Source organism: Tasmannia lanceolata, unplaced genomic scaffold (genome assembly GCF_043159265.1).
Source record: "Tasmannia lanceolata isolate RefF3 unplaced genomic scaffold, GAP_Taslan_0.1 ptg000019l, whole genome shotgun sequence".
Lineage (NCBI taxonomy): Eukaryota > Viridiplantae > Streptophyta > Magnoliopsida > Canellales > Winteraceae > Tasmannia > Tasmannia lanceolata.
The window spans coordinates 19,628,661-19,642,058 of record NW_027518696.1 but is presented as its reverse complement, the minus strand read 5'-3'; the positions used below and the strand labels follow the sequence as shown (position 1 = coordinate 19,642,058).

General features: G+C 37.9%; 1 protein-coding gene across 1 annotated transcript; it reads right to left on the bottom strand.

The window, feature by feature from the left end:
* Positions 1 to 6,049: 6,049 nt before the first annotated feature.
* On the bottom strand, positions 6,050 to 12,951 carry LOC143852510 (B3 domain-containing protein Os01g0723500-like). Its single transcript, XM_077361905.1, has 3 exons — positions 12,648 to 12,951; positions 11,854 to 12,331; positions 6,050 to 6,293 (listed from the first exon to the last, which is right to left on the bottom strand). The coding sequence occupies exons 1-3, from the start codon at positions 12,726 to 12,728 to the stop codon at positions 6,157 to 6,159; spliced, it is 696 nt and encodes a 231-aa protein (XP_077218020.1). The 5' UTR covers positions 12,729 to 12,951; the 3' UTR covers positions 6,050 to 6,156.
* Between the last annotated feature and the right edge of the window lie 447 nt (positions 12,952 to 13,398).

Below are 13,398 nucleotides of genomic sequence, written 5' to 3'. Positions count from 1 at the left end.
CCATAGGATCATCCTGACCCCTCCAGCAACAGGGGAGGCCAATTCACTTTGGGCTTCCATGAAAAGACCAAGAACCAAACCCAGCAAGAAGATAATAAAGGAAGAAGAATGAACCGCCTCGAATGATCTTTCAAGAGAAACCGTGAACTAGGTATAAAGGAATGGCCAGATAACCACACTAAGAAGAGTTCCCGCTATCATGAGGCAGCAATAAAAGCACCGGAGTGGCAGTTTCCAAAAAAATTAATTATTTCAAAAATAAGATTATTCCCACTACTCATGAGAATACCCTCCAATCCTAAAATAGTAGTTACCCTCCACGCTTATAGATCTGCAATCATCATTACCTTTAAAGGGTTGCTCATTAACATAGTCGCCAAAAACAAAAAGCCACTAAGACCTTTTAACTTCCCTCACACGAAAGGCAATTTTTGTACATTACCTAAGTCAAGCAGATCTTTTCAAACCCAAAACCAGGCCATCCAAGTGATCAGAGGGGAAGACTTCTAGGAAACCAGGCCAAAATTCCCAATTCATGAATAAACCTGACTTTAGATAATTCTATACTCAAACCTTTGATCAAAGGTATACCTGCACCAAGTGCATCGTGCAGATCCCTGCAAAGGCCAACCTAGACTGCAAGGTGCCTAATCCACAGGACATCCTAGCCCTGCGAAGTAGGGTAGCCCCACCCAAAGTGTCGACTTTTGTCAAACATATTTCTGGTCTTTCTAAAATAGGTTCCAGGGTAGGACTTACTCCTTCACTTGGCCTGGAAATTTATAACTAGTAAAACATACAAAATATGTGCATTTTTTTGTAGCATGTCCTCTTTCAACCATAAAAAGATATATAGAGCAAGTATATATAAAACATGTTCTCTTTCAACCAAAAGGATACACAGAGCATCTATCCATCAGTATTTGGTTACATACCATGCCTGAGTAGAAACATCTTCCTCCTTGCAAAATGGAAGTAATGTACTGAATGAGAATTTTAAGCATCCCAAGAACCATCAGATGGATTGAGATTTGATCCGTGCCTTATTTTCTTTGGTCAACCGGAATATATGCACAGACATTTTGAGCACACCCACAGGCTCAAATATGCAGGAATCTCCTTCTTCAAGATTGTTACTGCGTGCAAAGCCAATCCACCCACTATGTATACGGTGTCTACGCCCGTAAATACCAATTTTCACTTCCCATGTCTTCCCCCTCGGATCTAGGAGGATAATCTTGACTCCTTTTTTAGGAAGATGTGCCCTTCCAAAACAAGCTGGTATGTGCTGCATAGGTAATAGGTAATAGGTAATCAGTAGAAAACAGTTACAATAGCTTGCAAGTCTGTCATGATCTAAATGTACCAACTAAAATACGGAAGAGGGTTCAATAGAGATTAGTGACACGGAAGAATTACAAATGAATGAACGCCATGTTGACTGTTGAGGGAGAGATTATTATTAGAGGTATCCTATCTAGGGCTGCAAACGAGCCAAGCCGAGCCGAACATTGGGGTGTTCGTGCTCGGCTCATTTAGTTTGAGGCTCGGCTCGTGTTCTGCTAGTGTTCGTGATGAGTTTTTTTTTTGGGCTCGTGTTCGGCTCGCCAAAATTCAACAAAGCACGAGCTCGGCTCGTTTAGTAAACAAACGAGCCCGAGCCAAGCTTTTAATGAGCCAAGCCAAGCTAGGCTCGAGCTTGGTTGGGTTCGGGTTCAGCTCGTTTAGTAAACACATCAAATAAATACCATTAAGTAATATATATATATATATATATATATATATATATATATATATATATATATGAGAAAATTGTTGGTGAGCTTAAGCGCACCAAACTTATGGTGCGCTTAAGCTCCCCAATCACATGGGTCCCACATTTTGGGGAGTGATCCAAACCATTCATTTGCAAGGCCTTATCATAGATAGGGGGTGTACCAAAAATCAGCTCCATAGGATCATCCTGACCCCTCCAGCAACAGGGGAGGCCAATTCACTTTGGGCTTCCATGAAAAGACCAAGAACCAAACCCAGCAAGAAGATAATAAAGGAAGAAGAATGAACCGCCTCGAATGATCTTTCAAGAGAAACCGTGAACTAGGTATAAAGGAATGGCCAGATAACCACACTAAGAAGAGTTCCCGCTATCATGAGGCAGCAATAAAAGCACCGGAGTGGCAGTTTCCAAAAAAATTAATTATTTCAAAAATAAGATTATTCCCACTACTCATGAGAATACCCTCCAATCCTAAAATAGTAGTTACCCTCCACGCTTATAGATCTGCAATCATCATTACCTTTAAAGGGTTGCTCATTAACATAGTCGCCAAAAACAAAAAGCCACTAAGACCTTTTAACTTCCCTCACACGAAAGGCAATTTTTGTACATTACCTAAGTCAAGCAGATCTTTTCAAACCCAAAACCAGGCCATCCAAGTGATCAGAGGGGAAGACTTCTAGGAAACCAGGCCAAAATTCCCAATTCATGAATAAACCTGACTTTAGATAATTCTATACTCAAACCTTTGATCAAAGGTATACCTGCACCAAGTGCATCGTGCAGATCCCTGCAAAGGCCAACCTAGACTGCAAGGTGCCTAATCCACAGGACATCCTAGCCCTGCGAAGTAGGGTAGCCCCACCCAAAGTGTCGACTTTTGTCAAACATATTTCTGGTCTTTCTAAAATAGGTTCCAGGGTAGGACTTACTCCTTCACTTGGCCTGGAAATTTATAACTAGTAAAACATACAAAATATGTGCATTTTTTTGTAGCATGTCCTCTTTCAACCATAAAAAGATATATAGAGCAAGTATATATAAAACATGTTCTCTTTCAACCAAAAGGATACACAGAGCATCTATCCATCAGTATTTGGTTACATACCATGCCTGAGTAGAAACATCTTCCTCCTTGCAAAATGGAAGTAATGTACTGAATGAGAATTTTAAGCATCCCAAGAACCATCAGATGGATTGAGATTTGATCCGTGCCTTATTTTCTTTGGTCAACCGGAATATATGCACAGACATTTTGAGCACACCCACAGGCTCAAATATGCAGGAATCTCCTTCTTCAAGATTGTTACTGCGTGCAAAGCCAATCCACCCACTATGTATACGGTGTCTACGCCCGTAAATACCAATTTTCACTTCCCATGTCTTCCCCCTCGGATCTAGGAGGATAATCTTGACTCCTTTTTTAGGAAGATGTGCCCTTCCAAAACAAGCTGGTATGTGCTGCATAGGTAATAGGTAATAGGTAATCAGTAGAAAACAGTTACAATAGCTTGCAAGTCTGTCATGATCTAAATGTACCAACTAAAATACGGAAGAGGGTTCAATAGAGATTAGTGACACGGAAGAATTACAAAGGCATTAGCCCAAAATTCTTAGCAAGTTAGGGACAGGTTTTGTAAGGGGGGATTTTTTTTTATATAAACTAATTTTGGTTTGGTACCTTTGCACATATGGTGTGTTTTCATAGCAAGGCAAAATAGAGATTATCAAAGAATTATTATTAGTCACATTCTTGCATGATGAAGTCTTACAAATGAATGAACGCCATGTTGACTGTTGAGGGAGAGATTATTATTAGAGGTATCCTATCTAGGGCTGCAAACGAGCCAAGCCGAGCCGAACATTGGGGTGTTCGTGCTCGGCTCGTTAAGTTTGAGGCTCGGCTCGTGTTCTGCTAGTGTTCGTGATGAGTTTTTTTTTGGGCTCGTGTTCGGCTCGCCAAAATTCAACAAAGCTCGAGCTCGGCTCGTTTAGTAAACAAACGAGCCCGAGCCAAGCTTTTAATGAGCCAAGCCGAGCTAGGCTCGAGCTTGGTTGGGTCGGGTTCAGCTCGTTTAGTAAACATATCAAATAAATACCATTAAGTAATATATATATATATATATATATATATATATATATGAGAAAACTGTTGGTGAGCTTAAGCGCACCAAACTTATGGTGCGCTTAAATGGTGCACTTAAGCTCCCCAATCACATGGATCCCACATTTTGGGGAGTGATCCAAACCATTCATTTGCAAGGCCTTATCATAGATAAGGGATGTACCAAAAATCAGCTCCATAGGATCATCCTAACCCCTCCATTTGAGGAGGACAAAAATGGGGCAGATTTGTGTCTCTCCATTTTTATCCTCCACAAATGGAGGGGTTAGGATGATCCTATGGAGCTGATTTTTGGTACACCCCCTATCTATGTAAGGGCCTTTCAAATGAATGCTTTGGATCATCCTAACAAAGTGGGCCCCCATGTGATTGGGCGCTTAAGCTCACCATAAGTTTGGTGAGCTTAAGCGCACCAACAGTTTTCTCTCTCTCTCTCTCTCTCTCTCTCTCTCTCTATATATATATATATATATATATATATATATATATATATATATATATATATATATGAGGAATGATAGATACAAGGGAGCCCTTGCATGAAGAGCCAAAAAGGGCTCTTGGTTGGATCCACGTCATCAAATGTAACTGATTTTACTTTTTCAACCAATTTTAAATTGTAACTGAAAATGACTTGGATACAATGAAGAGCCCTTTTGCGGCTCTTTATGCAAGGGCTCCCTTGTATCTATCATTGCTCAATATATATATATATATATATATATATATAGAGAGAACGGTTCCTACACATATGTGTAGAGAAGTTATCTACACACTAGCTTAAAATACAGTGGGGGCCACATTATTTGGGTGATCCAAACCATTCATTTTTAAGGCCCTCACATAGATAGGGTGTCCACAAAAAATCAGATCCATAGGATCATCCTAACCATTCGAACTGTGGAGGCAAAAAATGGACTAATTTGTAAAGGTTTAAAGACATCCATTTTACCTCCACAAATCGTAGGGTTTGGATGATCCTATGGATCTGATTTTTTGTAGACACCCTATCTATGTGAGGGCCTTTAAAATGGATGGCTTGGATCACCCAAACAATATGGGCCCCCACTGTATTTTAAGCTAGTGTGTAGAGAACTCTCTACACATATGTGTAGGAACCGTTTTCTTATATATATATATATATAACGAACATAATCCGAGCTTTAAAGCTCGGCTCGGCTTTATGAACCAATAGGCGTGTTTATTCGGTTATAACCGAACCGAAATAACCGAAATTTTGAAAAACCGAACCGAAACCGAACCGATTAAAAATTCAGTTATTCGGTTATAACCGAATAGTGGGAGAAAGAGAGGGAAAAAAGCAAAATCTTGGTTTCAATCAGAGGGCTAGGATCATTCAATCGAAATGATTTTTTGAGCACAACCTAATTAAGTTGTGATCAATCAAAAGGACGGTTTTGATCATCCTACGGAGTGCACATATAACACCTTTTTTTTTTTTTTTAAATAATGGTTTTTATCATAATTTCGGTTAACAGATTTTATTTTTTTTGAGATAACCGAAACCGAATAACCGAATTTCCAAAAAAAAAAAACGAAACCGAACCGAAAAGGAAAAAAACTGAACCGAACCGACCGAAAAAATCATAATTTCGGTTCGGTTCGGTTATTCGGTTTTAACCGAATAATGAACACCCCTATGAACCGAGCCTAAAAAGTTCACGAGCTTGTCCGAGACAAACTATACAAAGCTCAAGTTCGGCTCGTTTATTTGACGAGCCTAATTTTTGGGCTCGGGTTCGGCTCGTTTAGTAAACGAGCGAGCCCGAGCCGAGAGACACATGTGTAGGCAATCAGGTAAGAGAGAGGGAGAGAGAGAAATCATATGGCAGTTCCTACAAATTTTAGTGAAACTAACTCATTATTACAATGTGATACTAATAATCCTTTTCCCAATGTAGCAATTTGGACCCACACCCATGCTTCCTTGAGATCCTCACCACAAGAACATTCTTCACCAAGCACCAATTTGTAGCACCTTAAGCCCAAAATCATAAAAACACTTTCTTATTGTAACGACCCAAATCCACATCGGATCGCTACGGGAAAAAGGGACAAATAAAATCACAAGAATTTTTTTTCTTTTTAAAACAGCACATGAGAGAGATCCAATTATATGAGAATAAACTGAGCAATCTTATTACATTGAATTAAGAGTCATTACATCATTTAAAATCAACCTACTAATATCCATGTCCATGAACTAAAATAAAGCTATAAACCAAATTTCAAACTAAATATTCATAGTCTGATAAAACTCAACAACTGATGGATATGACAATATTGTCATTCCAAAAATCCTACGATTGCTCTTTCCCATCCTGAGGTGTTTCTCATGTTTGTTCGTTTGCAAAGCTCCTTCATCATCTCCTACAAAAGTTGTGAGTAGTGACTGAATCAGAACGAGCTGAACAAGATCATATAGTGGGCTCGCATAACATAATAAGAGTGCACAATAATGAAATTGCATTATAACAATGGTCATTATTTCATTTATCATATAGGCAACAGAACGAGAATAAGAATATGAGAATCGCAATAAGAGCATGAAGACGATAGACAAAAGACATGAGAACATACATAGGGGTATTCACTAGATCATGGTAGAGAAAAATGACAAAAAAACCAAAACAACGTATAAGTGGAAAGATATAGATAGATATAGTCAAAATTCACATCATGTATAGAAATATACGATCTCAAATCCAAATCATCATATGTATATACACGGCAGCAATATCCATCACATACCGAAGCATGTGGATCAAAGTCATCATATATATATATATATATATATATATATATATATATATATAGGTCAATATCCTTCGCATACCAAAGTAATGCGGCACAAAGTCATCATGTATATGCATAAAAAGGGTGGCCCAATGCACGAGGCTCCCGCCATTGCGGGGTCTGGGGAGGGCTAGATGTACGCAGCCTTACCCCTACTTTGCAAAGAGGTTGTTTCCGTGACTTGAACCCATGACTACCAGGTTACAATGGAGCAACCTTACCGTTGCACCAAGGCTCGCCCTCTATCGTGTATATGCATATAGTCAAAAATAAAAAGATCATAAAACAGTTATTTCAAATGGTTATTTTTGCAGTTCTAAAATATAGGAAACGAAAGACATGAGCATGATCATATGGAAAATAACTATAATATCAAACCCATTAAAGAAACCATTATTATATGAGTCTACTATTACTTGCCTTAAATTTTTTGAGTGTAAAGAGATGAAGTATGAAGTGTTATGTGTCACTCGGAAGGTCACCTGTAAATATGATGTGTCAGAGGGCGTCAATCCAATTATCTTTAGTGTTTCAAATACTTCTTTAATTCTATTTATTCCTCTTAACCAATTTGTTTTCACTGACTAAATCTATTTCCAAACTATTCTCACATACAAACCTAAACATAACCTTCCGCCTTAAAGAAGCTTTTTGTAACTACATCGTATTTACTATTCTTATCAAAACTTAATGTGTGTGTGTGTGTGTGTGTGTGTGTGTGTGTGTATTGTTAGAAACTTATCGACTTCTCCAAAAGCTTAAGCTATTGGAGAAGGGCAGTATTTAATCTTGTATACTTTAACACTCCTCACGTGTGGCCCACTTGGCAAACATGTGGCACATGTGGTCCCACCTTGGATATCATACATGTGAGGTATGTGTCATATATAGAATATCATACCCTCTTTGAAAAACAATGTTTATACCCCATATAACAATTTTATATAATGCAATACACAAAAACAGTCCTTAAACTCTTTATAGAAATCAGCCCCTTGCAGGTTTTGAATATCCTATATACGACACATACCTCACATAAGACAATACCTATAACTTGTAAAGTATATAAATAAAGAAATCATTGCAAAACAGCCCATACTTACACTGTTTATATGCTGATTTTTTGGGAAATACACTCTTAGAAACTCATATAATATACTAACATACTATATTCTTTATGAATAACAACATATACATACCACATGTTGAATATATAACAAATTCTTCGAAAAACAGCAGCTATTATATGCTAATTTTTATGAAAATAAAATTTTAAGGCATATACGGCATACCCACATATCATCCTTTCCATGAAAAATAACATATAAAAGTAAGGGTTCAAAAACTCAGTAAAGTCTATGCAGCACAGTTACTTTTAAGTGCTGTTTTTCCTGAAAAACAGCGGAAATTCCCAATAAAATCACATGCATGGCTTTTAATCATTCAAAAGAAACCCTTAATCACTTTGGGTTTACTCCTAGTGGAGTTTTACAAAAAGAAAACATAATATATACTAATTTAGGTCAATAATCCTAAAGTGGTAAAAGCATGGTCCCCTCCGCCTCCAGGGACCCTGAAATTGAATTTTGATGGCTCCAGTCTGGGGAATCCGGGACCTGCAGGTATTGGAGGGCTATTATGAAATGAGAAGGGAGAGGTCATTTGGGCTTTCAGTGGGCCAATATGGGTGACAGACTCAAACGAGGCGGAAGATTGAGCCATCTACCAAGGAATTTATTTTCTGCCAAGTGTAGACAAGAATAAGATGGTGGTAGAAGGACTCTGTCAATGTCATAAGGTGGCTAAGAGACTCTCATTCGGTCCCTTGGAGATTTGCAGCTCTATTTGATGAGATTCAGGACATGATTGGAACCTTTTTTATATCTTTCAATCATGTCAGGCGCACAACAAATGGAAAGGCGGGCAAGCTTGCTAGAGGGGGGTACATAGGGAGAGAGTGGAGCTTTTCGATTTTCTCCCACAATAGCTGCTAGCATTTTTTGCCTTTATTTTTTGTATTTTTTCGGCTCTATTTGCCCTTTCCTTTGTATCCTTTCAGGACCTCCTCGGTCTTCGATTTTTAAATGAATTGATCCTTACCATTAAAAAAAGATTTTGAAAAGAAATTCCAAAATAAGTTTCTTGATCCTTAAAGTAACCAAAGAATTGAAGAAAACATGCTGTAAACCCTAATTAGATAAATCAACTCAACAAAAACAAAAAGATCAAATTTAAACCAAGAAATACGAAAAAGACATGTTTCGGGCACTTACTCGAAAGAGAAAAATCGATTTGACAAAACCTTAGCCCTTCTTTCTTCCTTTCTTCTCTTTTCCTCTTCTTTTCTTCTTCCCTCCTTCCTTCCTTCTCTCCTTCTCTGGCTCTCACTCTTGGTTTGGGCTTGCGCAAGTGGGGAGAAACCCATGTTTTGGGTTTTCTATGAAACCCACTTTTTGTGGTGTTTTGTGATTTGTTTCCAACTAAATTTCTAATTCAATTTTGTTTTCCTATTGTAACCTTTATCTCTAATAGCAAGTTTCCATTTCTATTCAAACTCTTTAAAAAGGGTGTATTTGAAAATATTTGGAAACTAACTTAAGTTATTAAATTAATTTTAACAATTAGTGGGCCGGTTACATCTAGCCCTCCCCAGACCCTGCAATGGCGGGAACCTCATGCATTGGGCTGCCCTTTTTAGTGGGGCCCACTTGGGTGTGCGCACTCTCCCAAAAGTGTGGCACGCGTACGGCCACTTTGGGTTGAGATTTGGGTTTCCAAAATTAGTTCTTATCTCCTAATTTTCCTCTTATATAATATTACTAATATGCCATAGTTAGAATTAAAGTTATTAAGTTAAATTAAGAATCCAAGATCAATTGGTCCCACAATTTCGAATAGGGGTGTCTTTAGTAGTCCTGACTGATGAGAACCAAGAAAGTCCCAACTATGTTCCTCTTATTATCATATTTATTACTGTTATATTTCCTCAAACCCCCCATCACCAACCAAAAAAATATGACCTCACCACCAACTGCCTAGCCCTAGATATCCTGAGGAACACTATCAGCTTTCTAGACAAACATCCTGACTGATGAGAACCAAGAAAGTCCCAACTATGTTCCTCTTATTATCATATTTATTACTCTTATACTTCCTCAAACCCCCCATCACCAACCAAAATAAAAAGTTATCCCAACAATCCATTAATACGATCCATCGTGGAGCACAACCCCATTACATCAAGCCTTTTTTTATCACAAGTGCCATCTAGCACTCTAAATTTGGATTATGCCATCTCAATTCTCTCCCTCTCACACCCACCCCCTGCCTCTTTCCTACCACCAGATAAACTAAATTCCAGGGAAAAAAATTTCATGGCTGCGGAAATCGGCTAAAGAGGTTTGCTGGATTTTATTGGTCTGATCTGTGACTTAATTGAACCCAAAAGGTACAACTTGAAGCAAAAAACTGTTACTTGAAATAAGAACCTTTTTCTGTTGGAAATCAGAAATCTAAATAAACTAGTACTTATCTCTTTTGTAGAAAACGTTTCTGGAAAAACAGATTAAGAAGAAGAAGGCTGAGTCATGCCACTGGTCACTCTCCTTAAGAATCGTATCCGCCCCTACCGGTGCAACCGGGATCCATGAACCGATGCTCCAAGATAAAACAACCAAAGTTGGCTCCAGTCCATGTGCACTCGCTGACTAGTCCACCCAAAACCACCTTGGAATAATGCTCAGACACAGAAAGATCGGAGGAAGAAGATGATAAAAACAGAAAAAAAGTTTCCTTTGAAAATTAGAATTCGTGTACATAGATCTGTATCCCAAACGGTGTTGTTCTCTCCTTTTTATAGATGATGATGAAATGATCGTTGGAAGAGATTAATCACCACCTAGTGTCTTAAACGTTTCTCTCCCAACAGTCACAAATATGACTGTTGGATATGAAACGATTTGCACACTTATTAGGGGTGTCAATACCAAAAGGTGAGGAGATTAAAAAACCAATTTAAATTTAATGGGAAAAATTAAATACTATTTGGGCACTAAAAAGATACTTTAATTGTACTCAAACCCAAACCCGAACCTCGGACCACGGCCAGGCCCGGTGAGGCGACGCACGCGCGCATGTGTTATCTACACATTGGCTTGTGCTCTTTTAAAAGCTCAAGACCCAGCAAATTCTAAAGCCCCTTGAAGGTCCAAGCCTTTCTCCAACTCTCCATCTTATATGGATGAGAATAAATTTCTTCCAAAACAATGTGGGACTATTAATTTGCCTTTGGTTTAGAGAGCACAATATGCATACACACACTCCAAGGTTTTGGGTACAAGTCCCCATTCGATCAAAAGACATTTGCTTTCAAAATAAGAGGGGAAACTTTAATTTGAATCTTCCCTCCAAATTTTAAACCCAAAGGTAAAGGCATTTTGACTTTTCAACTTAATTTTTCTTTTAAAATTTCTAACAAGGTCATTATACCAAGGGATTTGCTAGGCAATTTCGCAGAAAACCATTTCGCGGCTGGCTTTTGTAAGTGAGAACAGCCACAGGTTGACTTTTTGATAGATTTTGTCTTATTCATTTAATTCACACAGGTTGACTTTTTGACAGGTTTTGACTTATTCATTTATTCATATGAGGTGGTTGTTCACACATGCAAAAGCCAGCCGCGAAATAGCTTTATGTGAAATTGCATAACAAATCCCTTATACCAAAGAATCATGAAGTTCAATGTGAAATTCTAGTCACTTTTTTTCTATTTTTGAAGTATAAAATCTAATTAATGATAATCACATGTCCAGGGTTTCACATGCATCTACAATCTATTTTCGGGGTCTTTCATGAAGCAATTAAGTATTATTATATATAAATGAATACTTATTTGGATGAGCAAAGGAAGAACATCAAGAGAACATAAAAGATACATAATACCTGTAGCCTATGTGAAGAAATTTGGAAAAGCTCATCAAAAGAAAAGGCAGGATTTGTGGGCTCTACAATTGATATCTCAGCTTGACAACAATTCTTCATATGGATTAGAAATTCAAGATGCATGGAATAGAAGTTTACGAGCGTGAAATTTTTCATAAACAGAATTGAATCAGAAGTAGTTTCTTCTCAATACCTCGAAATGAATGTTTTGTTGTGGATAAGTTGTTGCTAACATGGTTTTCCATGTTTTCGCAAGCAGATATACTGTTGCTATAATGGTTTTCCGAGTCAATTTCGCAAGCTTTCTGCCGAGAGACGACAGGACAAAAATCCAAAGATTTCTTCGGCGACCTACTTCGTTTTTTTGGTCCATGGAAGAAAGTGGGCTCTTGAAAACCATCACTGGTAAAAATGTCTTCTCTCCCACACGCAGTTTTATCGAAAATTCGTACACTGAAACGCATATTTCCTTCATATCTAAAAACTAGAAATTCAGAAACCCTTAAGGAGTGGGCTTTGGCAAATTCCTGCCAACCATCCTGAAGATATGTACCATTGGTTTTTTCGCTCAATTCCACATTCCAAACCCTACTGCTAGGACCCTCTAGAATGGCTGTTCTTTTAGATGATGCTTCCTTTGAAATATGCTTCATAAACGCTGGTGGAATCCGCTACAAATTTAAAAACAGTTACAGTTTCAGCACACCGTTTGGGAGTCAGAATAATGGGTTACTGTCCATTCCTGGATAAAGGGAAAATAACAAAAATAAAGAAGTAAAAAATAGTACTAACCAGGAATAAACAACAAAGAACAGAACAGACCCATAAAGTAACTAGATGCTAACACCAATTTCATAGTAAAAATTGGTTTATTCTTAATCAAATACGTTGCAATAACCAAGGAAAGATCCCATCCAAAGAAAGCAAAACCTAAGATTTTCATCTGGAAATCGAGAGAAACAAAAATGAAAAAGAAAAGAAAAATACCAGACTGTGGGAGAAGTCTCCCAAGAGAACTTTGAAGAAATGAGGCTTCCTTTCCATGCTGTTTCTACGTGGTATCGCCATAACGGTAATAATGCACTACTCAGAAATCCCTCCTTATAGGAACAGAGAGAGAGAAAGAGAGAGAGAGAGAGTACTATTCAGCTCAAAGCACAAGAAAAACATTTTGAGACAGAGAGTACGATTCAGCTCAAAGCACAAGAAAAACATTTTTGATGAAAATTGTTCTCAGAAAATGGAGAGAGTACTATTCAGCTCAAAGCACAAGAAAAACATTTTTGATGGAAATTGTTTTCTCAGAAAAGGAAGAGTACTATTCAGCTCAAAGCACAAGAAAAACATTTTGAGACAGAGAGTACGATTCAGCTCAAAGCACAAGAAAAACATTTTTGATGAAAATTATTCTCAGAAAATTGAGAGATTACTATTCAGCTCAAAGCACAAGAAAAACATTTTTGATGGAAATTGTTTTCTCAGAAAATTCCTTTTCTTTCCGGAATTGAAAGGGAAATAATATTAATATGATTGTGTTTAGAAGAATGACAGTAATTTTATGTGCCATCCTAAATGCCTATTGACCAATAGAGGAGCCCTTTCACCCCTTTTTTGGGTGGGCGCCTTTGATTCTAGCATTCCTCTAGTGTTTAATAAATAGGGGAATGATAAAATGAAGGACCCCCTTGAAAAAATCCATCTACAAGAGCGCCCGAACTGGTCCTTCTTAACAAAGTGT